This window comes from Rana temporaria, chromosome 4 (genome assembly GCF_905171775.1).
Source record: "Rana temporaria chromosome 4, aRanTem1.1, whole genome shotgun sequence".
NCBI lineage: Eukaryota > Metazoa > Chordata > Amphibia > Anura > Ranidae > Rana > Rana temporaria.
Window position 1 is genome coordinate 384,131,994 of NC_053492.1, and position 25,723 is coordinate 384,157,716.

The window sequence follows — 25,723 nt, forward strand, 5'->3', positions numbered from 1 at the left end:
CTGCGATCAGCGTTTTTTTTTTGGTACTGCGACATTATGGCGGACACTTTGGACACATTTTTGGGACCATTGGCATTTTTATAGCGATCAGTGCTATAAAAATGCATTGATTACTATAAAAATGCCACTGGCAGGGAAGGGGTTAACACTAAGGGGCGAGGAAGGGGTTAAGTATGTTCCCTGGGTGTGTTCTAACTGAAGGGGGGTGGGACTGACTGGGGGAAATGACTGATCGCTGTTCATACATTGTATGTTTACACACACAGCTCCCGGTTCTGTAACGAGCGATCGCGGGTGCCCGGCGGCGATCGCGCCTTCCGGGCACCTGCGTCGGGATTAGGGACGAGCAGGGGGCACGCGTGCGCGCCCCTATTGGCTGCTGGGAGAGATGACATATAGCTACGTGATCTCGCCCAGCAGAGCCGATCTGCCGCCGTATAACAACCGCGGCTGGTCGGCAAGCAGTTAAAGTGCAGTACCACTTCTCAGACTTCATAAAGTCACAGTAAGTGATAATGGATCACAGTTTTACTGTTCACAAACATGTCAGGGATATTTGGCACCAAACTGCATTTTGTATCACCATAATACACCAAGTAAGCCATAAGCTAATAGAAAGGTGGAATGCCAAAACAGGACTTTGTTGAAAGCCATAAAAAGGTAAAGAAAAAAAAGTAATGATAGCAGTTCCTTTTTGTGTGCTAGACAACGTCTTATGCACCGATAAGGCTAGGTCCTGCAGAAACCTTTTGTGGTCATAAGCCTAGGATCAAGTTGCCAGGCATTGTAGACCAACCTTCTATTGCTACAGTTGATAATAGCAAGAAGTTTCACGGGCAGCAACCTGCAGGCATACACACGACCGTTTTTTCAGTTGGAATAAACTCGGACAGGTTTTTCCGATGGAATTCCGCTCAAGCTATCTTGCATACACACCAAATTCCGCTGTGACGTACAACACTACGACGAGCCTAGAAAAATTACGTTCAATGTTTCCGAGCTTGTGTCAAATTGTTTCCGAGCATGTGTTTTTTTCTCCGTCGTAATTCCATACAGACTAACGGAATTTCCATGTCCTATTTCTAAGTCCGTTGGAAAGTCTGATGGGGCATACACACGATCGGAATACCCGATAAAAAAATCCCGTCTGACTTTTTCCATCGGAAATTCCGACCGTGTGTATGCGGCATAAGCCTAGTGTCCTCCAACAAGAAAAAAAGTACCGTTCCAAAGGGACCATTCTGTCAACCTATCTCTTTCCTATGAACTGGAACCATACACTGTCCAAGAGAAGTAAGGTACCAAAGTTGTTTTGGATAATCCAAAATAATACACAATTATTTAGAACTCCTTAACTTTTGTTAAAGAAAAAAACATCTGTGTCCTGGAAGAAGCTATAATCCTCCTGAAACCGATGCACCAATAACTACATCAGAACCAACAAGAACTACGTATGCAGTTGATCTAGTCACCAGAATACCTTGAGGCCGGGTTCACACCTATGCAAATTGGTTGCGGCTTAAACCGCATTTAATTTGCATAACATTATAAAATACATTGTTTTCAATGAGGCTGGTTCACATATGTGTGATGCATTCGCACTGCGCATTGCCGAAAAAACATGTGCGTTTTCTAGGCATTGCGGTGCGGCTCAGGTGCAAATTCATGCTCATTATCTTCTATGGGTACGCATCTGATTTGCACATGTGTTCATTTCTCTTCAGGATTTCTCTCATTCAGCTCAATACACTTCTCCGCTCCCCCTCCCCTCGCCCAGGTCTCCAAATTCGCATCTAAAACGGAGCTGATCTGCTGAACAGTTCTCTTATCTCTCTGCAGAGATAAGAGATCTGAAATTCGCACCGCACAAGTGTGAATCCGGCCTAAAGGATTTTTTTATTTATAAGAGTATTTTAGACTTGTTATTTGTTTCTGTGTATGGTTAGTATAACAATAGGAATCTATATTAATATTATTCACATTCACTGTCGAGGCACCTTTGATTTAAGGAAGTAAAGAATTGGAGAATTTTGTTTGCTTAGCAATATATTAAACATATTTTCTGACATTTACATTAAACAACATTAACTGCCAGGTGCCAGTATTCCAGTTAAGTTCTCCTGCAGAATGCCCTGGTATCCTGTGAACCTGGTCCATTCTGTGATAGAAATCTCAGGTTCTATAGTTAGCCCTGGCTCTTCCATCTCGTGCTTTACTATTAACTATAGAGGCTTCCTATGACAAAAGTTGGCTGCTGTTTCAATTACAGAGTGACCCAGGAACTATAGAAAAAAAAAATTAAAAATGCGTTGTGTGGATGAGTACCAGTTGCCATTTTTGTTAGTGGCTACGAATTTATATTAAAACATTAATAGAATCCTTGAAATTCAGTGTGATTTTCTCTACTGCCTCCAAGCTGGGAATATTGCTGAACTATGCTTATCACATCTGACAGAAGCTGTTTCTGGACACAATACCTATAAATAAACTGGACAAGGTTTCATGACCTGAAATGAGCATATCTTTACTGACATATTCTTTGGAGCCCTATGAATTGTGGGTCTTAGGATACAAGACTCAGGGGTGCTGAACATCAATAACAATGATGTGATCCTTTCATACAACGTGCCCTTTTTTATGATTAGGTGTAATGAAAGAAATCCAATTTTTAAAAGGATAGGTTATGGGAGTTGTCTTCTTTAACCCCTGATCATCATACTGCCATGGGGCATCATTCTCATAGCTGAACTATCCTCAGCCTCTGAGATCACCTGATACAGGAGCTAAATTACTTTGAAAAAAAAAGATAAGATAAGAGTGCTTTGATATGATATAACAGGCCTCTTGTGGCTGCTAATATAGCAAACATGCTACAAAAAAAACCCAGAAAGAACTATAATTGTTTTTGCTAGCTGCAACTGACTGATGTATTTCCTATCATAGTAATTAAAAGCAAACATAAAGGCTACAATACCACAAGCTATTTATGAACTCCAAACCAATCTAGGGGCCAACAAAAGGATAGGAATGTTCTCTGAAACTAGATTTGTCTTGATGTTCCCAAAGATCCCTGGCAATCGTTGGGGTTCAAGGGATTTGTCACTTCCCTTAGTTCAGTGAATAAGGTGGCTCTGCTGACTTTCATCATCCAATCATGTGCAAGCAAAAATGCTGTTTTTTCCCCCCTAACACATAGTTGGGTATTCCTTGTAATGTGAATTTGCAATACTCTCATTAGGCTAATGAAAAATCCTCTGCAAAGTCAAAATTCCTTTGCAAAATTAATCGATTATTTACCTCAGTGAGCTGTTTTGAGTCCCCTCTCTGCTAGGTGGAGGTGCATCTGTATAGAAATCTTGAGGTCAAATGGTCCTGGAATTTCTTCATTATTGTAAAGCACTGAACATTAAGCAGAGCTATACTTACTTTTTATACTGTATAAAAAATCACTGTAACAGAATTGCTAAACTAAACTAAACATTTTTTTATGGATTTTTTTAACTTAGAATGTATATCATGGCAAAAGGTTATTTTTTAGTTTTAGTGTAGAGAAGGATTTGAACTCCTGTCAGTTTTTAACTTCTAATTGGCTCAGTTAAAGAGATGTATCCCCACTTTCTTATCCTGGTGTCTTACTAGACAGGGACACAGAAATAAAAAACTTGGAAATTATTTTAATTTCTGCCTGTTTTGCTGTTGATTTACCTTCATTTACTGTCTAGTATAATGTTGTCAAAAGTATAGGAAATCTGGGTAAACTTCTTAAATTGAGCACCGGATAGCAGTGGAAAACTGAAGGGGTTTAACCCCCCCGGGCGGTATTCCAGAGTCTGGCTCGGGGTGGAATTTCAGCACCAAAAGCGGTAACCCCGAGCCAGACTCTGGATCGCCGCGCAGCAGCCACAGGCATGGTTTACTTACCTTGTCCCTGGATCCTGCGATGCCTCTCTGCTGTGTGATCGAGCGGGGTCTCCTCGCTCGATTCACAGTGTCCCTGTGTGCCGCCGAGCTCCGTTCCCTGCGACATTACGACGCACGGGGGCGGAGAACGGCACCAAATTTAAAAAAGTAAATAAACACAATACATACAGTATACAGTAATGTTACAGATTACAGTACTGTATGTAAAAAAATACACACCCTTTTCCCCTAGTGGTCTTCCCAGTGTCCTACATGCACTTTTATATAATAAAAACTGTTCTTTCTGCCTGCAAACTGTAGATTGTCCATAGCAACCAAAAGTGTCCCTTTATGTCAGAAGTGATTTTAGACCAGCTAGAAAACAGCGATAATAAATTATAATCACTTGCAGAATTGAGCGATAGCGATTTGTGGGGAAATTCATCATAAAAAAATAAAAGTAATGACAGCGACAATTGTGCAACTGAGCAAATTTCTGTGATTTTGAGTTTATTACATTATTGAATAATTTTTATTAGAATTATATTATTATTTTTTATAATTATTTATTATATTATAATTTATGATTTTGTTTTTCAAACTTTTTCATACCCGAGATGTCTACTAGACTCTTGTTCGGACAGATTTAAGTGAGTTATTCCTAAGATTTACAGGCCTACAATGTAAAACACCAAATTTCCTTGCAAAATAATGGTACTGCTTTCAGCACCTAAAATCTGAAATAATCATACCGCCAGGGAGGTTAAACATTTCATACTCTAACCAAAACTAAGAAAAAGCTATTGGCTTGACATACAGCCTAAGCAATCTTTGCTAAGTGAATCAAAACGGGTGTACAGATAGGTAATGTTTCCTTGATGAAAAAATGCTACATAAGCCACTGTACCTAAGTTCCACATAGGCTCGAAAACCAGATGAAAAGCTGATACATAAACAGTTACCCTGCAGGTTAAAGTGATGTTGAAAAGTCAAGCATGAATTATGTTTCTGAATAAAAGTTGTATCAAAGTGTCTCCATCAGTGCTCAAATTTTCACAATAGTAATGGGTCACTCATACCATAGTTGGGCTACATAAGACTACCTGTGACTAACACTATACATTTTTCAGTAGGCTTTTAGAATATAATATCCCAGAGACATATTCTGGATGAAGTGACAGTAATCTGCTTGAGGCCTGGCCAGGGACATATTCGTTTATTGGACATCTCACCTACCATGCAGAGGAGGGAAGTTTCTCCTCTTCTCTGCATGTCAATCAGGAGTCCTTTAGCCTCGTCTTGTGATTTGTGTTGTCACCTATGGAGCTCCAATACTCCTCTGTAGGCCGTCAGAAAACAACAGAAAATTTCCTATGCAGCTAAGCTTGATGGATAAACTGCAGGACACTCACTTAGTTTCTGTCTCTCTCTTTCTATAAGATACAGGGTCACGCTTACTGTAGAGAGTCTCTCCCACACACAGGACAGTGTCTCATAAACTTCCAAACACATATACTCCACTTTTATATGCCTGTCTCTGGTTCACAAGGCTTTATTGGTCTCTCTCTCTCTCTGACATATACAGTGCCTTGCGAAAGTATTCGGCCCCCTTGAACTTTGCGACCTTTTGCCACATTTCAGGCTTCAAACATAAAGATATAAAACTGTCTTTTTTTTTTGAAGAATCAACAACAAGTGGGACACAATCATGAAGTGGAACTAAATTGGATATTTCAAACTTTTTTAACAAATAAAAAACTAAAAAATAGGACATGCAAAATTATTCAGCCCCCTTAAGTTAATATTTTGTAGCGCCACCTTTTTCTGCGATTACAGCTGTAAGTCGCTTGGGGTATGTCTCTATCAGTTTTGCACATCGAGAGACTGAAATTTTTGCCCATTTCTCCTTGCAAAACCGCTCAAGCTCAGTGAGGTTGGATGGAGAGTGTTTGTGCACAGCAGTTTTCAGTTCTTTCCACAGATTCTCGATTGGATTCAGGTCTGGACTTTGACTTGGCCATTCTAACACCTGGATATGTTTATTTGTGAACCATTCCATTGTAGATTTTGCTTTATGTTTTGGATCATTGTCTTGTTGGAAGACAAATCTCCGTCCCAGTCTCAGGTCTTTTGCAGACTCCATCAGGTTTTCTTCCAGAATGGTCCTGTATTTGGCTCCATCCACCTTCCCCTCAATTTTAACCATCTTCCCTGTCCCTGCTGAAGAAAAGCAGGCCCAAACCATGATGCTGCCACCACCATGTTTGACAGTGGGGATGGTGTGTTCAGGGTGATGAGCTGAAAGTAAAGGGGCTGAATAATTTTGCACGCCCAATTTTTCAGTTTTTTATTTGTTAAAAAAGTTTGAAATATCCAATAAATTTTGTTCCACTTCATGATTGTGTCCCACTTGTTGTTGATTCTTCAAAAACAATTACAGTTTTATATCTTTATGTTTGAAGCCTGAAATGTGGCAAAAGGTTGCAAAGTTCAAGGGGGCCGAATACTTTCGCAAGGCACTGTAGATGACCACTATTACAAGACAGTGTCTTGCTCATATACAGCGCTGTTACTGAACAGTTAGGAACAGTTTAAAGCATGCCCCAGACACGGAGAGGCTCCAAGGCATACAGCAAGAGACTTTCTCAATAGTAAAAGAAAATTGTAGTGCCTGCTCTTTGGCAAATTATGAATTATTAATAAGGGAAGTTAATGAATCTCTGGCTCTGTAATACTCAAAATGACAACTCCACACAAGAAAAATATAAAAATGCATGCAGACATTATGCTTTGGTCAAAGTGGCTAAGTATACCGTAAGTAATATTGAAATATCCTCAATATTGACTTCATGGTACAATACAGTAATTTGTGTTTTGGGTTCCCCTCCATAGGTTAAGAACCTCCAAGGCAGATAATAATCAGAAAACCTTTGGCAACCAGTGAATCTACTATAGAGATGCTCTGTTGCAATCCCTAGAAATGTAATGGCTCTGAGCTATACTGATTTCCACAGAAGGAAAGTCCTGCCTTTCATATTTTAAATGAAAAATTACCTACAAATTACAAATTTCTAAATCATAATGTGTGCAGAGTACAGTATCCCTTCAGTCAGCATAATCAATTTTATTGTCTAATTACTGTATATCCAAGGTTACTTTCTCATACCCCTTTTCTTGTACGATATTGATTACTAATATAGCATACAGCTCCAATTTTATGGTTGCCATCTGGTGTTCTAATCAATTTCTCTACTGGTGATGTCAGCAACAGTGCTCATGGGTGTGATACACTACCATGGCTGTCCTCTGGCACATAATAATAAACTGAGCAGATATGTAATGAAACCACTGTGCCCTAACTGTCATGATCTTACACTGTAGTGCTGTGCTCATAGCAAATATCTAATGCATGTGGTAATCCTACTAAAACAAACACATGTAAGCAATCAAAGACAAACCATGCATATACATATGTATGCATTTTCATTAAATTAAACATTTCAAATGACCATAGACCATAGCCACTTTTTAAGTGACCAGTTATCTGACCATTACATTATTTTCTATTGCCAAGATAACAAACATACCAGCTTCATTAAAAATAACAGTAACATTCAGCAAAATTAACATTACTTAAGCTACATCGGTGTAAGATTTTCATTGATTGCTAAAGGTACTATACTTTGGACTATGTTCCCTATGCTGCTTTGAATAAGCCTAATTAACACTAACATCCTACAAGCTTAGCATAGGTTGTGTGCCATTTTGCTGTACTTATCTCTATATTGGCAATAAAGAACAGTGAGGATCAAATGGAAGTTTCCATCTGGTGTCCCAGGCTAACTGTTCTGCCTAATTATATACTGCCTAATTATCATTAAAGTGTTTTGAAACTAAGGCATCATTTGAACAGCATGCATCAATTGATCATTAGATGTCAATTTACAACCCTCTCGCTGCCAGATCAAATCATGCATTTTCTGAAATTAGTCTACTTATAGAATTAAATTGTGTATTCATGATTTTGTACATCCCACTATGCTTGCAAGGTTTTATGGAAAGCCATATTTGTAATTAAAATTTTATATTAACATGTTATAATAAACTCCAAGCAATTTTTCCTTTTTGGGGAAGAATCTTTCACAGGCTTTTACTGCACTCATTGGGGCAGATTCACAAACAATTGCATGGGCGCAGCGTATGTGAGCTATGCTACGCCGCTGTAACTTATTGTTCCCAGCTTTGAATCAACAAAGAATTTGCGCCGTAAGTTACGGCGTAGTGTATCTCTTGCGGCGTAATGGCGCGCAATTCAAATGCGGCGAGTAGGGGGCGTGTTTTATTTAAATGAAGTGCGTCCCCGCGCCAAACGAACTGCGCATGCGCCGTCCCTAAATTTCCTGCCGTGCATTGCGCTAAATGACGTCGCAAGGACGTCATTGTTTTGACGTTTTGACGTCATTGTTTTGACGTCCAGCCTGATTCACGGACGACTTACGCAAACAAAATAAATTTTTTTAAATTATACGCGGGAACGACGGCCATACTTAACATTGAGTACGCCACCATATAGCAGCTTTAACTATACGCCGGAAAAAGCCGACTAGAGATGACGTAAAAGAATGCGACGGCCGCTCGTACGTTCGTGGATCGTCGGAAATAGCTAATTTGCATACTCGACGCGGATTACGATGGGAACGCGACCCAGCGGACGCTGAAGAATTGCATCTAAGATCCGAAGGCGTACGAAGACGTATGCCTGTCGGATCCAACCCAGATGCCGTTGTATCTTGTTTTGAGGATTCAAAACAAAGATACGACGCGGGAAATTTGAAAGTACGCCGGCGTACTCTCTTTGTGGATCTGCCCCATTGTTTTTGTTTGAATACATTTCTCATTGGTATAAAGTCAGAGGGACAGGAATGATGGAATGTCTCACCAATGGGGACAGAAATGGCAACAAAACACAGTATTTAGTACAGTGGGGAAAGGTTAGAACTTTAGTCTGCTTTTATTGCTGCATGAACCTCCAGGTTCCGGTGAACCATGTTCACATTCTTTCTTTTTCTGGTGTCATAGGTAGTTACTGAGGGGAATCTCCCTGAGAGCAATAAAAAGCTGATTATCACCTGAACCCATCATTATTCTATTCAAAATTATTTATAAAAAAACTGACTTTAAATAGGAAAGAAAAGCCTGTGTTAAATGTTTAACAAAATATAAATCCAGCTTTAAAATGTGCACACTTAAATAATCCCTAATAATACCTTACAAACTGAATTCCAGGTATGCTGAATTCCAGCTTGGACTAATATAAGCATGCATGTACCATACCTGCCTGATCCTTGTGGAAGCTGGAAATCACTGAAGCACCGCTATAACAGTGATCGCGCTAGCTTCCAGGTCCCGTGCTGAGCAGTTGAAATCACCAACCCACCTTGTAAAATCAGAGAATTCTTTGTATTCACTGAAAAAAATGCAAAGTGTTCTCTGAATGGTGTCCATGCCAAGGGAGCAACCTCCAGTTTTCACAAAACAGAAGGCCAGCTGCCCAGCATGGGGACTGAAAGCTAGCAGCGATCAGTGTAGTAGCATTATAATCTCCTGCTTTTATTTTTTATTTTCTTGTTAAAAAAAAAAAAAGAATCTCCGTGTCGGGGGAGAGATGAGTCACTGGTTGTTAGGACCCAGTGGTTACTGGCACCCTAACAATCAGGTGGAAGCTGTAATAATGCCACTGCTAAATGTTTCACTTCACACTGCAGCTGCAGGCATCACTCCGGTAATGTTTTTTGTAATCACAACAGATGCAGCCAATCAGCCGCTCGAATTGTTATCACAAGCATCAGGAAGGGACATCCCCCCCTTCCACCACATTATGCCGCTCCACCCGGGCTCTCCTGACCCACCGGAAGGCTTGAGCGTCCAGCTGACACGTCCACCAGCTGACCGGAGATCCAAACAAAGCTGGAAACGGCTTTGATCGTGTTTAGAATCTAGTAACCCGGAAACTATGTCATGACATCACTTCCAGTTTACTGAAGACTTAAAGACATCAGATAAAAAAAGAGGCAGTATTCAAAACAGCCAAACTTGGCGTTTTGAATGCTTTTAATTGCAAAGGAGAGACTATTGCTGTCACAAGGGATGTTTACATTCATTGTGACAGCAATAAAAGACATGTAAAAAAAATTAAAGGGACCGTGTAAAAATAAAAAAAGTGTTTAGGAATGGGGGGGGGGGGGGGGCAGCAGTTAGAGGGGAGTTCTTTACCTTACTACTGGGAATGCAAAAAGGTAAATAAAACTCTCAGAAATATGGATAATTAATGTACCCAAGCTCTACTATTGTATCTAAAGTCCAGGAGCTGGAGACCAGCGCTCTGGCTTGGATGTTCAACTCCAAAAAGTCCTCAAGTAAAAACTGGCAACTCGGAGTGCTCATGCAAAGTAAATTCTTTACTGGCTACAAATGTAAAAACACAATATAGTACAAACTAACACATATTGGCTATGCAGCATACCTGTATGCTATGAGGAAGGTTGCATAACCAAAACACGTTAGCATCTACTGTATTGTAGTTTTATACATGTAGCCAATCATTGGATTTTCCTACAGATTACCTGTAAAATCCTTTTCTTGGAATACATCACGGGACACAGAGCAGCCATAATATTTATTATGTGGGTTATACGCTACCTATAGGTGAATGGACACTGGCAGATCAATCAAACAGAAAGTCCCCCCCATATAACCCCTCCTACACAGGAAGTACCTCCGTTTTGTAGCAAAACAATGAATATCCAAAAAAAGAGGGAGGTACCTCTGTGTTCCATGATGTACTCCAAGAAAGGGATTTTTACAGGTAAGCTGTAGGAAAAATCTATTTTTCTTTATCGTACATTACAGGACACAGAGCAGCTATAATAATTACTATGTGGGATGTCTTAAAGAAATGCCCCTGAAGAGAGGGGGACACAATCACAGAAACTGCCACCTGAGAAGGACTTTTTCTGTCACCCATAATATATTGTGGCCAAAGCAGCATCCTCCGTGGCTTTGATATCCATCTGGTAAAATCCTGTGAATACAGTAAGTACCAAAGACCATATAGTGGGCTTGAAAACCAGAGCCACTGACCCCTAATAGCAGATGGCCTAAGACGCCCCCACACACCTGGTAGAGAACGCTCTCACCAAAAAGGGGTAGGGACCTTGCCCTTTCAAGCCACAGGCTTGGATAATTAACTGGCGGATCTAGTGAAAAATAGTTAACTTGGACGCCTCCTGTCCTTCCTGGTCCCTGCTTGATGCACAAACCAGGATTCCTGACCTGTGCTGACAATTCAAGTAAATCCTGACCGCCTGAACTACCTCCAGAGTATGCAGCGATCTTACTCCTGCCAACTGAGGATTAGAAAAGAAGGCAAGACACTGTCCTGATTCAAGTGAAAACTAGAAACCACTCTAAGCAATAAAGACAGATGAGGACGCAACATCACCTTATCATGATGTGAGACCAAGAACGGCTCCTTGCATGAGAGAGCCGTCAACTCTGACACTCCACTTGCTGAGGTGATAGTAACCAAACAAGCCACCATCCGAGTCAAGGACTAACAATTTGTTAAAAAGGTGCCAAAAGCACCAAAAGGTGGCCTCTGCAAGGAAAGTCAAGAGCAAATTCAAGTCCCAAGGACACAAGAGTGGCTTGACAGGCAGAACTGTCTGCGTTACACCCTGTATGAAGCATGATTCAAGGAGTGAGAAATAACGGCTTCTGGTAAAAAAATGGATGGGGCAAATTTGACCCCTAATTGTACTTAAGGCCAATCTCCTTTCCCTATCGATTGGAGTAAGGAAAAAAGACTCCTAATTGCATATATCTGTAGGTGCCTCTACCTGGCTTCACCTCGGGGATAAAATATTTCCAAGTCCTGTAATTGAAGCTCCCTGAAGCCAGCTTCCAGGCGCTCAACAGTGCAGAGACAACAAGACCCAAGACCATTAGGTCCAGCTGGACTGGAAGTGTCCAAGGCCTCTTGGGCTTATTTGTCTAACACTATTATCAGTGTTACCACCTCCCGAATTCAAAGATGCTGCAGTATTTGAAATAGAGGGAAGGCATCAATTAGGGAGAACTGGCCCCCATTGGCAGTGGGACTCTTGTACCAGACACAACCTGTCCAAGTCGTTGTAAAACTTGGAATCCAGCAGATCCATCTGCAGAGTTCCCCAACATTGGCAGATTGACCAAAAATGTCTCAGGAAGTAGGGACTGCATGGTCCCGGCATTAGTTGCTGATGCCTGGCAACCTTTCTGTAATTTCTCTTTCACTGGAATATGTACTGGTGACAGAGACAGCACCTGTTCTGCCCCAGACAGAATGTGGTTCACCTTCTTGAGCCACAAAACTCCTGGTGCTGCCCTGGTGGCACCGTAGAGGCATTGTTAGATTGAATCTACAACTGATTTGTTTAATTATACAGAGCCAGGTATACTGGACAAAAGTTTTAAAGGAGTTGTAAAAGAAAAAACATGTTTGCCTAAAATTAATGTCTGCAAGGTAGACAGACAGAATAGTGTAATGATTCTGTTAAAAACCGAGTAAATACCTATTAAATTCCTTCATATATATCACCTCCGGCGTTCTAGTTTCTGTTCTCTCATTCACTTCCTGGTTTGCGGCGTTCGTTCATGTAAGAACTACATTTCCCAGTATGCATTGTGGCACGCCCAGTAATTCACACCTCCTTGAAGTCTCTAACACGCAGAGAGCTTCCTGCCACACAGATGTAGTTCCCAGGAGGGGGCGAGCACGTCACTGACCACCGCAGTAAAGCCTCCCTTCATGGTGGTGAGTAACAATCAGACAAGCAGGAAGTGAACAGAACAGAGAAGAAATAGAGCAACTTCTGAGCAAAAACGAACAATGAGGAAGTGAAAAGAGGAATGTCTGCAGGTAAAGGATGCTTATTATGAAAAAAAATGTTTTCCTTTACAACCCCTTTAACCACTTTAGCCCCGGGCCTGTTTTTCAGATTCGGTGTTTACGAGACTAAAACATTTTTTTTGCTAGAAAATTACTTAAAACCCCCAAACATTATATATATTTTTCTAACACCCTAGAGAATAAAATGGCAGTCATTGCAATACTTTTTGTCACACCGTATTTGCGCAGCGGCCTTACAAGCGCACTTTTTTGGGAAAAAATTCACTTTTTTAAATTAAAAAATAAGACAACAATACATTTGGCCCAATTTTTTTATATATTGTGAAAGATAATGTTACGCCGAGTAAAATGATACCCAACATGTCACGCTTAAAAATTGCGCCTGCGCGTGGCATGGCGTCAAACTTTTACCCATAAAAATCTCGATAGGCGACGTTTAAAAAATTCTACAGGTTGCATTTTTTGAGTTACAGAGTAGGCCTAAGGCTAAAATTATTGCTCTCGCTCTAACGATCGCGGCGATACCTCACTTGTGTGGTTTGAACACCGTTTTCATATGCGGGCGCTACTCGCGTATACGTTCGCTTCTATGCGCGAGCTCAACGGGAGGGGGCGCTTTAAAACATTTTTTTTGGGGTTTTCGCATTTATTTTTATTTATTTTACAATTTTTAACACTGAAATAAAAAAAAAAAATTATCACTTTTATTCCTATTACAAGGAATGTAAACATCCCTTGTAATAGAAAAAGCATGACAGGTCCTCTTATATATGAGATCTGGAGTCAAAAAGACCTCAGATCTCATATTTAGGCTTAAATGCAAAAAAAAAAAAAAAATTGGAAATGTCATTTTTTCAAATGACAAAAAAAAAAAATGTTGCTTTAAGACGCTGGGTGGGACTGACGTTTTGACGTCACTTCCGCCCAGCAGAGCTATGGGGACGGGTGAAGGAGATTTTTCCTTCAGTCTCGTCCCCAGTCACCAGCCGAACGGTCCAGATCGCCTCCGCCGCTACGGTAAGCGGCGGAGGGCGTGGGAGAGCGGCGGGAGGGGGGCCCCTCTCCCGCCACCGATAACGGCGATCTCGCGGCGAATCCGCCGCGGAGACCGCCGTTATCGTGTACCGGACCGCCCACTGAAGAGATGAATATCTCGATTGTGGCAGCAGCTGCTGCCGTTACCGAGATATTCATCTTTAAAGTGATGACGTATAACGACGGTGGGCGGTCGGCAAGTAGTTAAGATATTGCAGGGCAGTATTTTCTCCTGTGGAGACCAAGTCCACTGTATTGTAGTCACCTTCAAACCAACTGGAGAGACTAGCACTAGTGGTTATTTTCTTCCAAATTCCTAAAAGGAAGCATTTCACCTTTCCAGTTTCCGAAAACCATCAACCGCCAATTTCAGCTCTGCAATGCCCCAGGAACAGAGTCCTCCGGCAACCCAATGCTTTGATCCTCATGTTCCAGACAGAAATAATGTTCATCTACAAAAGACCTGGAGGAGCTTTGTGAACCCTCGGCGCTGTGGCCAGCCCAAAGAGCAGAGTCACAAAAAAAAACACGACTTTGCACTGATATTGCAAAAACCCTTAAAGAGCTTGGAAAAAAAGCAGCACATGAAGATATGCATCATTGATGACTATGGACCCCGAAATCTACCTCTACCGGTTGAGTTTTTTCTCTTTCTTCTTTTTTAATAATGAGCACATATCTTCTGCTCCAAGAGTCAAATGCAAGGCAAAAGACTGACAACTCTGTGGCAGACCCAGAAGGCCCAAAGGTCTAACCTACCAAGCTTCTGCCGGCTAAAGATGGAGCAAACCCCCAGTCTCCCATCCATATACTAACCAGGCTTGATCATGCTTAGGCTTCGATCAACAGAGATCAGGCATGATCAAGGTGATGCGGCTGCAGTTCATCTGACAAAAAATGAATGCGTCGGGAAACACTGCAATGCCGAAAACCATGGTGGCTCAGATGCACCTGACACCACTGTCCACAAGGAGATGTGGATACTGCCAGATCACTGAACCTGAGAGTGGCGCACCTGCCTCCCCTGGCTACCTCTCTTTTTTGGAACCATTTAACTGGTATAACATAGCAACTATATTAGCCAACCCTAATACACAGTCCTCCAAGAATGCAGGCCTAAAACAATGTTGGTTTACCGCTATGTAACCCCTTAGGTATGTAAGTTTGCAGGTACCCAGGTATGCCATTATGTAGGTACCTAGGTATGCCTGCAAACATGTATTAGTATTCTTGCCGTTCATGCATTTTATGTATGCAGTTCAAGGCAAAAAAGCACATATGTGGTCAGTTCAAACCTAAGCATATATAAATACATGATTCTTAATAGAACTGTCCAGACCTCCAAGTATGTTTCAAGAGCACATGTATCACATCAGTGACCACCACCTTACAGACACTTGCAAAAACACTGAGGAACTTCCGGTGTAGGAGGGGTTATATAGGGGAGGACTTCCTGTTTGATTGATCTGCCAGGGTCCATACACCTATAGGTGGCATATAGCCCACATAGTAATTATTATGGCTGTTCTGCGTCCCGTGATGTACGATAAAGAAAAAGGATTTACTTTGCAAAAGCACTCTAAGTTGCCAGCTTTTACTTAAGAAAAAACTCTCATGCCGCATACACACGATCATTTTTCGACATTAAAAAAACGTGTGTGGGCTTCACATCATTTTTCGGCTTCCGAAAAACGTCAATTTTTTTTTCGAGCATGCTGCATTTTTTAACAACGTTTTAAACTATTTTGTTTTTCGGGTTGTAAAAAAATATCATGTGTGGGCTAAAACAACGTTAAAAACCTGCGCATGCTCAGAAGCAAGTTATGAGAGGAGTAAGCACATTCATCACGCTGTAACAGACAGAAAAGCGCAAATCGTCTTTTACTAACACAGAATCACCTAAAGCAGCCCTAAGGGAGGCGTCATCCGCATGGAACTTCCCCTTTATAGTGCCGTCGTATGTGTTGTACGTCACCTGTTGTACGTCACCGCGCTTTGCTAAAGCATTTTTTAAAAATGATGGTGTGTGGGCAACGTCGTTTTAATGATGAAGTTGGAAAAACTTAGTTTTTTATACATGCCGAAAAACGTTGTTTTCTTTCATGCCAAAAGATAAGAACCACTTCAGAACCATGTAAGATAAGAAAACCATGTGAAGGAACACACCAGCATCTGCCAAAAAAAAACATAAAATAAGCAAATTAATAACATACCTGTATTAGACCGTTTTTTTGATGACTTAAGACTCCGGCACCTTCCACTGACAGAACTACTGTTTTCACTCATAGAGTCTTGTGCAGAGGAACCACTTCCTGTGGCTTCACTGTCCCTCATCATGCTTTCATAACCACTGCTGCCTCCACTGTGGTAAAACAGGGCTGTTTTTCCCATTGCAGGTGGCAACTCACCACTAAGCACACTGCTGTTATCACTTCCATGACCACTGCTGCAACGGTGGGGTTTTCGTGGGGGAGTGATTTTGCTGTATGGGGAGGGTAGTGTGTGTACAGTGGGCTTCTCTGCATGGGGAGTTACACGTTCATCTGAGTCTGAATTTCCACGTGAATGCACACTTCGACCACCTGTGCTTCCCTGGAGTAGCTCTGAGATCCTGCCATTAACAGCTCTTAGAGGCAACTTGGAAGCAAGCCCAGAGCCTTTGTTTCTGCTAAGAGATTGTGTAGACCAAGACATATTTTTACCATTTGGAGGTAGGCTTGAACTTCTTCCAACAGACTGAGGGAGTGACTTGGTTGAGAAGCTGAGTGTTTTGGTTGCAGATGCTGAAAGGCTACGAGCTTTGGGACTAGCAAGTAGGAGTTTGCTTACTGCTGATATTTTTGAAGGGCTACATTTAGGTGAAGTACCAGCAGACTGTGGGGTGTTAGTTGGAGATGACATCACATTTCGATTTAAACTTCTCCCAGATCTTGGCAATGTGCTGTCTTTACTAAAGACCATTCTGGAACTGACTGAAGAAAGACTTCCAGCTCTTTCTAAAGATAGACATTCATAATGACTTCCACTGGATGTCCCTAATGAGTTTGCCCTACTAGCCAACTGCTCAAGTTTGGCACTAAATAACTTGCTACTGCTGTTGCTTCTGGTGTCCATGCTAAATCCAGACAATTTTCCACTAAGTTCATCTGGAAGACTAGGAAGGGAAGAGAGGGATTGTTTTGAAGGGCTGCTTGCAGCGTGCTGGGGACTTGCTCTATTCCGATGATCTAGGCTTGACTTCCTCACTGGAGGCAGGGGTGGAATTCCTTTGGGACGAGTGAGAACACAATGTTTGGGAGATGAAACTCTTCTTTCTAAAGTAGATCTGGATGTTTGTAGTGAAGGGACAGAATTGATCTCTGCATCTTGTTCCTCCAGCTTATACAATCTTTCTAAACCTCTAGGGAGGCTACCGGTCAGTGAATAGTCAGTTACACGTGTGAGACTTTGTGTGGAAAATGTCATTTCACATCCATCTACAATTCTTCTAAGGTTCTCAGAGATTGGTGAGAGAATTGCTTCTCCACTGCTGCTGCTTAATCTGTCTTGGGTATTTAGTTTTTTATGCACATCATGGTCAGTTACACAATTAGCAACTTCAGGCATTTGTCCTTCATCTGTTGATTTAATGGTTTGCCCCTTGAAACCATCTTCACGTTTTAGCCATGGATCATCAAATACAGCTTTCACTTTACAAACAACATCATTGTTTTTTACAGAGTATGCAGACTTGTTAGGTAGATTTAATCCTTGCAGGGATTCATTAGTCTCTTGAGTTTTAAAGGGACTCACTGCAATGCAGGGGTAAACGGTGATGTTTGTTTTCATTGGAACATAGTTTTCACAGCTACCAAGAGTTGAAGTGTTTGATATAGTAACTGTGGTTTTCCCTACTGCAGAAATTGTGCAGCCCTTTATAGGGGATACATTATTCTGTACGGTTTCTGCCATTTCAGACTGAATGAGCACATTGTCCACTCCCGGCTTCTGTCTGTTGTTTGAACACATCACACTGATATTCTGCAAAGCGCTTGTAAATTCTGAAATAGGAGGGTCAGCCATTGCTTCTCCATGGCCATAACATGCTTGAGCAATAAAACTGTGGCATGATTGTTCTCCATCACTTCCTGTGCTCATTTCACTCAACCAGGAACTGATGGAAGACCGTCTGCTACTCCCTTCCTGACATTTCTCATCTGTTCCAGGCTTAGGAAGGGGTAAGAACTGTGTGACGCTGACCTCAGAAACTGGTGCAGAATTAGAATAGCATTCCAGGTCCTCACTTATGCTACTTATAATACTTACAGGTCTTGACCCGGAAGCTAAAGCCTGCACTGAACAATCACTGTTAAAACTGATTATACTTGTAGGGCGGCCATTGTCCAGGACTCCACTAATTGTTAACTCTTCAACTAAAGTGAAAACCAGCTCATCCTCTCCATTCAGCTCTAGAGGTTGTTGCACAGTGACCATGGTTGTACTGATAACTTCCTTTTTGGAATCTTCAGAACCAGATGTATGATGATCTTCAAATGCACACTCTGCAGAAAAGCTACTTGAATTAGACAGAGATCTCTTCATGATTTGTGGACTCATTCCTACAGGAGGAGTTCGAATTTCGGGTTGTGAAAGAGATTCTAAAAGTGATCCTGCATCTTTATTTGGAGGGGGTGCTGAAGTTGGTAAGACAACCTTCTGTGTATAAACTTTACACCTTTGGGAAGGAGAGTTGGGCGGCTTGTATTCTGAAGTCTTAGCTAAACTGGCTATTCCTAGTCTTGGAGATCCCATTGATCTTGGTTTTCCTTCTACAAATCCACAACTGTTGAGGCTTTCCCTGCTTCCTTGCAAACTGGAATTCTGGACCAGTTGGGATGATCCAGTGTGCAATGCACAACTACCCGTAACACTCCTAGGAGATAATGGTGTAGATGTGTCAGTGACATGCCCGGCGGGAATGGGTGAGTGGTTTCTTTGCGTTTTGTATGCTGTTCCAGTATTATTTTCTCTCACCTCCTTGTCAGACTGTATACTTTCACAAATGCTTTCTTCAATATTTTCATCTATTAGGTTTTTTGGTTGAGCCACTGGACACAAACCTTTGGTTGTTTGCTCTCCACTATACTGTGCAGGAACCTCTTCAAAAGGGAAACAATTTATTTCCTCACTACCATCTATACAGTCCAATCTTTCCTGCAGTTCTGCAAAAGTATTGCACTTTAAACAATCTTTTTCTGGCTTGCTAGGAGCTACTTCATGTACTTCCTCTACTTTTGCCTCATTCTTTGTCTTCTGCAAAACTGGAACTATGGGAACAAAGTCTGGTGGTCCCTCGTTATCTGTGAGCTCTTTGTCAGATAAAGCTGTTCCATTGGGACCAACATAAATAACTGTATCACATGACTGTTCACTACTTGAAGAGTAATCTGGGTCACTGGATAAACTAAGCAGGGGGAAATCAGGATCAACTACATTTCTTGAATGAAACGGTCTCAACTGAGTTGGCCTGCGCATTCGGCCTTCTTCACAGGAACTCTCTCCTCCAGATGAACTTGAAGTATACTGTAAAATAGGGATACCACATGATAATTATATTACCTAAAAACATACTGATCTTCATATATATAAACATCATTATTGCTACATTGGTAAACAGGTATTTAACTGCTTTTATTAGCTCATAATTTGATGTAACTAGACCTTTAAAAACAACATAAAATAAATTAATTTCTTATAGAAATAAATCTATACATGCATATACACTTGAGAAAGTTCAAGTATGAATATCTGTTCTCAAATAAATTAATTTCTTATAGAAATAAATATATACATGCGTATTCACTTCAAGTATGAATATATGTTCTAAAATAAATACATTTCATATAGAAATGTATCATCAATGTCACAATTCTGGGTCACTTAAACATGCTTTTAGTGCCTCTAGCAAAAGTTAATGCAGATGTGTCCTAGATCATGAAGTCATGGGTCTGAAAATGGAAGGAGCTGTTTTAAGTTAGCTGTGTGATATCTGCAACTGTTGACAAATATTTTACAATCTATTGTGCACAGCAAGAATATAACCCAGCCTAATTCTAGGTCTATAATCCTTCAGAAGATCTACTTTACACATGATAACAAATGACGCCAATCTCATACAAACCAAAACCTTGACCGTCTACCCAATCTGTTACATTAATGAACACTTTCTCCCACATATTTATCTTAATAGTGGCCACTGATTTATCCCACAAGTCCTTACCTTGGTCTTCTTTTTCTTCATTCTCAGTACTCGGGAAGCAATCTGGATAGTGGACAGCGTCTCAGCGTAGTTTCCTGCAGCAGCTGAAATGTGAGCTATCATTGTTGTGCGGCAGTTCATGTTCCCCAGGGACTCCCGAAGAAGCATTGTGAGCTTGCTCTCTCTACAGAAACAAAATGAATTAAGGCTGCATTAGTGAAACATGTTTCACTTGTACTGTCATGATATGACTTCAGAGCCCTGAAGTTTTTTCCCTTTTCCTAATGGCATGCTAATCAGCTTCATGCTGTAGACACACATGGCACCCCCATCTAAGGGATGAGAAATATAAAGGACAGGTCAATTCATTTTTTTTTTATAAAATTGAATCAATTCCTGACCATATGACTTGATACTGTATCTTACCGCTGTAAAAAAAAAAACTACTAGCAGTGTAATTTATTGCTGGCAGCTTTTCTTTATAAAGCAGGTTACTTAGCCAATATTTTATGATTTGCCACACAATTTTTTCATATTATTCATTTTATTAATGTACATTACTGATATCTGTATGTCCTGCCAATGTCAACTCTCAGATAATTTTTTTTTCACCTTGCATTAGAAAACTAACAGTGGGAGACTGATTGTGTGCTGTAGGTAAAATACATGTCTTAGTTTTTTTCTTAATACCCAATTACACAGCAACATAAAGTAGCACATGAGCTCATTTGTGATCTCAGTTCAAAGTCTATGTTGCACTGAAATGCACAGTGAACAGTTTGGCCAAAACATTTGGGGCCCATTTACAATTTGCAAAAGCACATGCACACTAAAGTACTATTAAACTTTAAGCATTTTAGCTTAACACATTAAGCACAGTAAAACAAATATTTTCCAGTATACTATTTGTTACAATTCTTACCCCCTCCAGTTTACACCTTTCAATGCTACTGGCTCCTTTGCTCTCAATACTGCTTCCCTGAACTTCTAGGCCTGGATTCACATACATCGGCGCATATTTCTGCCGGCTTAGCGCATCTCATATGCGCTACGCCGACGTAACACAGAGAGGCAAGCACAGTATTCACAAAGCACTTGCTCCCAAGGTTGCGCCGGCGTAGCGTAAATTCGTAGGCGTAAGCCGGCCTAATTCAAAGTAGGTGGAAGTGGGCGTGATCCATTTAAATGAAGCATGGCCCCATGCAAATGATGGGCCGAACGAACGGCGCATGCGCCGTCCCGTGGACGTATCCCAGTGCGCATGCTCAGAATCACGTCGAATATACTCCCTAAGATACGACGGCTCAATGCCTACGACGTGAACGTAACCTACGCCCAGCCCTATTCACGTACTACTACGTAAACAACGTAAAATACAACAGCTGTTCCCTGGTCCATACCTTTGCATGAGTTGCGCCTCATAGATGGGGAATAACTATATGCCGGATGTAAGCCTTATGCAAACCGCGTATATTATGCGCCGGGCGCAACTACGTTCTCATATTTGCAATGAGGCGGCCAGCGTAAATATGCGCCCAAGATACGCCGGCGTAGGAAAGTTACGTCGGTCGGAGGAAGCCTATTTTCAAGCGTATCTAGTTCTATGGGCACGGCGCATAGATACAACGGTGCACATTTACACTTACGCGGCGTATCTCGAGATACGTCGGCGTAAGATTTCACCTTGCTTCCTGTTCTGGTGACAAGGTTTGACCATACAAGAAGTGAGGTGGAATCTCCAAAAGCAACACAGGCAGAAATAAAACCTCTTTACTCTTTGAACTTTTTATAAAAAAAAAAAATGTTTACATACAGTATATACTGTAGGTTTTCCAGGTTCTTCAGTCCAATCACTTACATCACAGGTGGTCCTCTTTCAACTCTGGTGGTAGATGGGTCCTGAATGATGCTGAGAGCCACGCTAACTAATGACATGGCGTATCTCTCTGCAGCATTTTCCTGTGAACCCAGAGAGGCAGGTCCTTGATGCCCTGGATTCACAAAAAATTGGTTGAATGACAATGGGTGTCATCTAACCAAATATTGGTGACATTTAGTGGTGAATAATAAGTACAGTGGAGTGGACCATATGCATTCTCCCTATTTGCCAGACTTTGAAATATTTTGAAAAACTACACTTTTTTCTACTAAATAAATGAAGGAAATAAACGAAAAAATAAATGAATATATACACTCCTTTAAATGCATACAGTATTTTAGGTACTTTGGTCAGTTATGGTTTTATTAAAGTGCACCTACAGTAGGGAAAATTATGATTTGATCCCCTGAAGATTTTCTAAGAAATTGAGGGACTATCATTTTTATCATAGGTGTATTTTAAATGATAAAGACAGAATTAACCAAAAATCCTGAAAAAACACATGACACAAATTGTTATAAATTGAGTTGCAGTTCAGTCAGCATTTGATCCCCAAGCAAAACATGATTCAGTACTTGGTGGAGAAACCCTTGTCGGCAAGCACAGAGGTAAGACATTTTTTGTAGTTGGTTACCAGGTTTGCACACATCTCAGGAGGGATTTTGGTCCACTCTTCTTTACAGATCCTTACGGTTTCTTGTTTGTCGCTTGGCAACTTAAAGTGTTAGCTGCCTTCATACATTTTCTATAGGATTAAGATCTGGCTAGGCTACCCCATGACCTTAATATGCTTCTTCTTGAGCCTCTCATGTGTTGCCTTGGTGGTATGTTTTGGGTCATTGTCATGCTGGAAAACCCATCCACGACCCATCATCAGTATTCTGGCTGAGAGAAGAAGGTTTTCATCCTAGATTTTACAACACATGGCAGGTCCATTCTCTCCTCAACTTTAGAAGAGAAACAGCCCCAAAGCATATTTTTTCCACCTCTGTGGTTGACTTTAGGAATGGTGTTCGTAGGGGCATAGTCAGTGTTTTTCTTCCTCCAAACACGGTTAGTCAAGTTAATGCCAAAGAGCTAAATTTTGCTCTCATCTGACCACAGCACTTTCTCCCAGTACTTCTCTGAATCATTTAGATGTTCATTGGCAAACTTCAGATGGGCCTGTACATGTACCTTCTGGTGCCGTGTTTGGAGGAAGGAAAATGTGGACTATGACCCTAAGAACACAATGCCTACAGTCAAGCACGGAGATGAAAACATTATGCTTTTGGGCTGATTCTTTGCTAAGGGTACAGGCCGCATTGAGGATTGTGCATTGCTGCATTGTGGGGCCATATATTGTAAAATCTTGGATGAAAACCTTCTTCTGTTGGCCAGAACATGGGTCGTAGATGGGTCTTCCAGCATGACTATGACTCAAACTATACCGCCAAGGTAACAAAGGTGTGGCTCAAGAAGAAGTACATTAATGTCATGGTGTGGCCTAGCCAGTCTTCAGACCTTAATCTTACAGAAAATTTATGGAGGGAGCTGAAACTTTGAGCTGCCAACAGCCAAGAAACTTGAAGGATTTAGAGACCGATCTGTAAAGAAGAGTAGACAAAAATCCCATAGCAGTTTGTGGGTGCTATGCAGGGATCTTGCAGGCTCTGTGTGTAAGCTGTTTGGCCATACATCGTACGGCCAAGCAGATATACATTGACAGGAAACATCAATGAACTACCACAGTGCTCAGCAGCGGCATGTGACAATCGGGGGGCGAGGTACGGAGGCCAGTGGATTTACAATATGCTGCATGTTACACCTTGAATAAGGGTGTAACATGTAACATGTTACAAAAGGTGAACCTATCCTTTAAGTGTGGTATATTGGATTTTGGTGCCCTTCATATTTAATGCATTTGATTAAAGTGGACCTATCAATAAAATTTATATTACACATAAATCAACGGTAAACATTGAGAATTAAAATACCTCTTGCTTGCCATATACAGAATACACCGATCAGCCCTGCAACCATTGGATGAAAGTGGTGATTGGGTGCAAGTTTTCCAGCATGACAATTTGACAGAAGCCTAAAGACTGGCTTCTGTTAAACAGTAAGCGGTACACACAGACCTAAAGTCAGCCGGTTCCTGCTGAACCAAATGATTTTCGGTCCATGTATGTTCTTCTTAGGATCACTTGCTTTCTGGATGCCAGGCTACCACTTTTCATTAAAGACTTTAGAAAGATTTTCTTTGCCTTGAACAAGACAGGCACTGTCTAGAACACTTGCAATAAGATAAGGGAATAATCTGGACAAAAGCAGGAAGCAGATCTTGCATGTGTAATAAAGAAATACAGACCCCCTCATATGCATATAATGTATAAATCCAAGTTATACATACTGTATAGACAAGGTTAGTTTATAAATACTATGGCCCGGATTCACAGACATTGGCGCATATTTATGCCGCCGTAGCGTATCTTCTTTACGCTATGCCGACGCAGCGCAGAGAGGCAAGCTCAGTATTCACAAAGCACTTGCTCCCAAATCTGCACTGGGTTTCTTATGCGTAAGTCGGCGTAAGTGGAAGTGGGCGTGAGCCATGCAAATGAGGCGTGACCCCATGCAAATGATGGGCCGAGCGACAGACAGAAACGAATAACGAACGGCGCATGCCCTGTCCCGTGGACGCAACCCAGTGCGCATGCTCAGAATCACGTTGGAACTACTCCCTAAGATACGTCCGATCACTGCCTACGACGTGAACGTAACCTACTCCCAGCCATATTCACATACAACGTAAAATACGACGGCTTGTGTTCCCTGGTCCATACCTTTGCATTGGTTGCGCCACATCTATGGGGAATAACTTTACGCTGGACGTATGACTTTACGCGCACTGCGTCGGACGGACGTACGTTCGTGAATCGGCGTATATCCCTCATTTCCATATTTGAATAGAAAATCAATGGGAGCGCCAGATGCGTCCAGCGTAAATATGCGCCCACGAAACGCCGGCGTAGGCAAGTTACGTCAGTGAGATGAAGCCTATTTTTAGGCGTATCTCAGCTTGTGGGTCAGGCGCACAGATACGACAGGCACATTTATACTTATGTCGGCGTATCTAGAGATACGTCGGCGTAAGTGCTTTGTGAATCCGGACCTTTCTGATTACATTATTAGACCTATCCTTTTGACATGTACATTTCCAAAACCTTGTATTTTAAATTAAATCTATTAATCAAACTAACATTCTCAACTCTTTAGAATTTGTATTCTATATGCATTGTAAACTATGACAAGCTCAATTTACTTGTTAACAGAAACTGATGTGAATAAACACAGATTAGGTTTTTAAAGCATTAATGACTTTAGAACCAATACTTTCCTATATACTATAAACCTACACACGCATTTAGCCATAATACTAGTCCTGAACAATACTTGCCCCTTTTATCACAAGACAATTCATACTACATTTAAACCCTGCTCTGTTGATAAAAGCTGTTTTATAATGACTATACGTTTTCTATTAAATCCACTAGGGAAGTTTTATTAAGAAACCATTAATTACACTTATCAGCATCTCTGTAGCTATTTAGGCTCTAAATGCAGCTTGTACTGCTTCCATGTTATCTCCTGCTTCGTTCCTCACAATGAAGAATCTCAAAATTCATTATCACATGGCATTGTTAATTAGATAGCTTCGGAAATGGGCACTTGCACATCA

The 25,723-nt window shown here is 41.2% G+C and overlaps 1 protein-coding gene across 1 annotated transcript in view; it reads right to left on the minus strand.

Moving 5' to 3' along the window:
* The window catches only part of KIF26B (kinesin family member 26B), a 472,460-nt gene that overhangs the window by 23,361 nt on the left and 423,376 nt on the right, over positions 1-25,723 (minus strand). Inside the window, exons 11-12 of the mRNA XM_040351064.1 lie at positions 20,145-20,307; positions 16,099-19,447 (exon numbers count right to left, since the gene is read on the minus strand). Coding sequence (XP_040206998.1) covers positions 16,099-19,447; positions 20,145-20,307 — 3,512 coding nt within the window. The remainder of the gene's footprint in view (positions 1-16,098; positions 19,448-20,144; positions 20,308-25,723) is intronic.